The sequence below is a fragment of the Dipodomys merriami genome, unplaced genomic scaffold (assembly GCF_024711535.1).
Source record: "Dipodomys merriami isolate MVZ:Mamm:240054 unplaced genomic scaffold, mDipMer1.0.p SCAF_25, whole genome shotgun sequence".
NCBI lineage: Eukaryota > Metazoa > Chordata > Mammalia > Rodentia > Heteromyidae > Dipodomys > Dipodomys merriami.
In genome coordinates this window covers 2,256,278-2,258,696 of record NW_027203937.1, presented here as the reverse complement: position 1 = coordinate 2,258,696, position 2,419 = coordinate 2,256,278, and the positions used below count along the sequence as shown (strand labels likewise).

General features: G+C 41.8%; 1 protein-coding gene across 1 annotated transcript; it reads right to left on the bottom strand.

Annotated features, from left to right (window-relative positions):
• Positions 1-303: 303 nt before the first annotated feature.
• LOC138836549 (heat shock protein HSP 90-alpha-like) lies at positions 304-946 on the bottom strand. Its single transcript, XM_070035332.1, is given in 2 exon segments — positions 304-780; positions 782-946. Coding segments are annotated over 2 exon segments (642 nt in total).
• Positions 947-2,419: the final 1,473 nt, after the last annotated feature.

Genomic DNA, 2,419 nt, shown 5'->3' with positions numbered 1-2,419 from the left:
AAAACTAATTGGATCCTCTCTGATGAAACTCAATCCATTTCAACAAAAAAATTCTTTAAAAATCAAGGCAATGTGCCAGAACACATCAATGACAAAAGATTTGGTCTGCTAAGGAATCTGGCTTAATAGCTAAACACTTGAGAACATAAACAAGTCACATTACAGCTTACAACAAACATCTTCACTTGTCCAAAACCAAGGTGAAACTAGAAAAAAGCATTACTAGTTTGCTTTGCCTACGGTGTCCCAGTATTACTTAAAAGTAGAAAGAAATCTTATCCTCCCCTTTAAGTAGTTGTCATGCTATACAGACTTTTTAAATGTTAACAAAAATAAACAAAATCCTGGCTGATCTATTATCAGAGGGAATGAAGGTGAGGTGTGGAGGCTTCTGCAGGGAGCCAAGTCCACTTCCTCTATGCGTGAGGTATCGTCGTCTCCTTCCAGGGGCCGCATCTCCTCCGCCACAGCTGCACTGGTGTCGTCTGCCGTGGGGTCATCCTCATCAGTACCTAGACCAAGTTTAATCATCCTGTAGATGCGGTTCACGTGGGTCTGTGGATCCTCCAGGTTGAAGCCGGAGGACAGGAGTGCCGTTTCATAGAGCAGGATGACCAAATCCTTCACAGACCTGTAGTTCTTGTCAGCTTCTGCCTTCTGTCTCAAGGTCTCAACAATGGAGTGGTTGGGATTGATCTCCAGGTGTTTCTTTGCTGCCGGGTAGCCCATGGTTGAGTTGTCTCGGAGGACTTGGGCCGTCATGATTCATTCCATGTTCGGGTGTCCAGCCGTAGGTGCTCGTGACAATGCAGCATGGGGATGTCACCAATTGGTTTGACACAACGACCTCTTCAACCTTCTTCTCCAAGATGTCTTTCATGATCTTGCAGAGATTTTCAAACTTTGAGTCTTGCTGTGTAACTGACATTGGTTTCAAAGTTACCATCTTCCTGCCTCTACATCCTAAATGCTTGGACTACTGCCATTCACCATCACCCTTGAATGAGTTAATACATTCTTACGTTTACATTCTATGACAGGCCAATTGCTCCTAAAGCCTTGGAGGTAGATTCCAGACAGCCCTCTTTTTTTAGAAGTTTGAAATAAGATTCTAGTAGACTACTAACGTCAGCTGGACCAAACCATTCATGGTCATCCCAACTCTTGATGGTGATGGTTTGGAAACATGAATGTGATTTTATCCTAGCCATTGAGACATGAAGCAGCTTTGGAGAGCTTCTGAAGTAAAGTGTATCATTTCTAAGGAGCTTCTATATCTCCTCTGTCTTACCTAGATGTGATACCTATCAGACTTGTTAAGTAGAAGACACAAGAGCCTCAAAAGTCAGACATGAGACCAGAACCTACTGTGTGGGATCAAGAGTTTGCTAAAACTCTGGGCTTCTTTTGGGATGCAATAATGCATTTGGCTATTATTCAAGCCTATTGATGCTTGGCTGGAAGTAATTTCTAGAAACAAATATTCTTAGCAATTCCTTTGGTATTCTTTTGCCTCACAGAAAAGAGTCTAGGAGCCAGGTTCCTAGTTCAGATACCCACCTCCTGTTAAACATTTATTTCATCTGTACTTCCACATTACAGCTACACTGTAATCCAAATTCTAGAAGTTTGAGGAGACTTCTTGATGCAGAATCAGGACTCCGAAGAGAGAAAAAATGACCAGAGGTCAGGCGTCAAATGGTAAGTACTCTTTGAGAAAACAAGGTGCTTTTCTCAATATGCAGCCAACTATTTGGTAACCTAACGTTGGAGCCAGAGGAGTGCCAGGCCTTGATTAAATGTTATGTCCCCCATCTGCTCATTAAATCTCATAATATATGAGATTATCATTCCATTTTCAGAAAAGAAAGAAGAGGTCTAGTGAGGGTGTGTGGTGAAGCAAGGGCTGCTGGATAGTGTACTACCTGTAGATCTCTACAAGTGAATATTGGCTGAGTACCAGTGAAAAATCATTCTACCTTTGACATCAGGCAAAGATCCAATCCCTGCTTCAGAAGTTTCTTTGAGTAAGCTCAGCATAGTTATTTAACCTGTGAGTTTTGCAGCAATTAGGGACTAAAACATTTATTATGCAAAAGCAATTGTTGCCCAAGAAATGATGTATGCACCCCATTCATCCTTCTATATCTCTCTCTACAACTCAGCTATTTAGACACAAACCTGTTGAAAATGGTGAAAAAGAGCTGCTGATTTGATCACATGCCAACCCACTTTGCACATTGAGGCTGAAAGTTAGCTCCACAGTGTTACACACTTGATGGAGCCAACTGGGTAGGTATTTGTACCCAAATACCTAAACCAAAAGTTCTGACTGATTTTCGCTGCTCTGCTAAGAATATATACTATAGCTCACTATACTCTCGAAGATTGCCTGCTCAATGGCATGGCAATGTTTGAA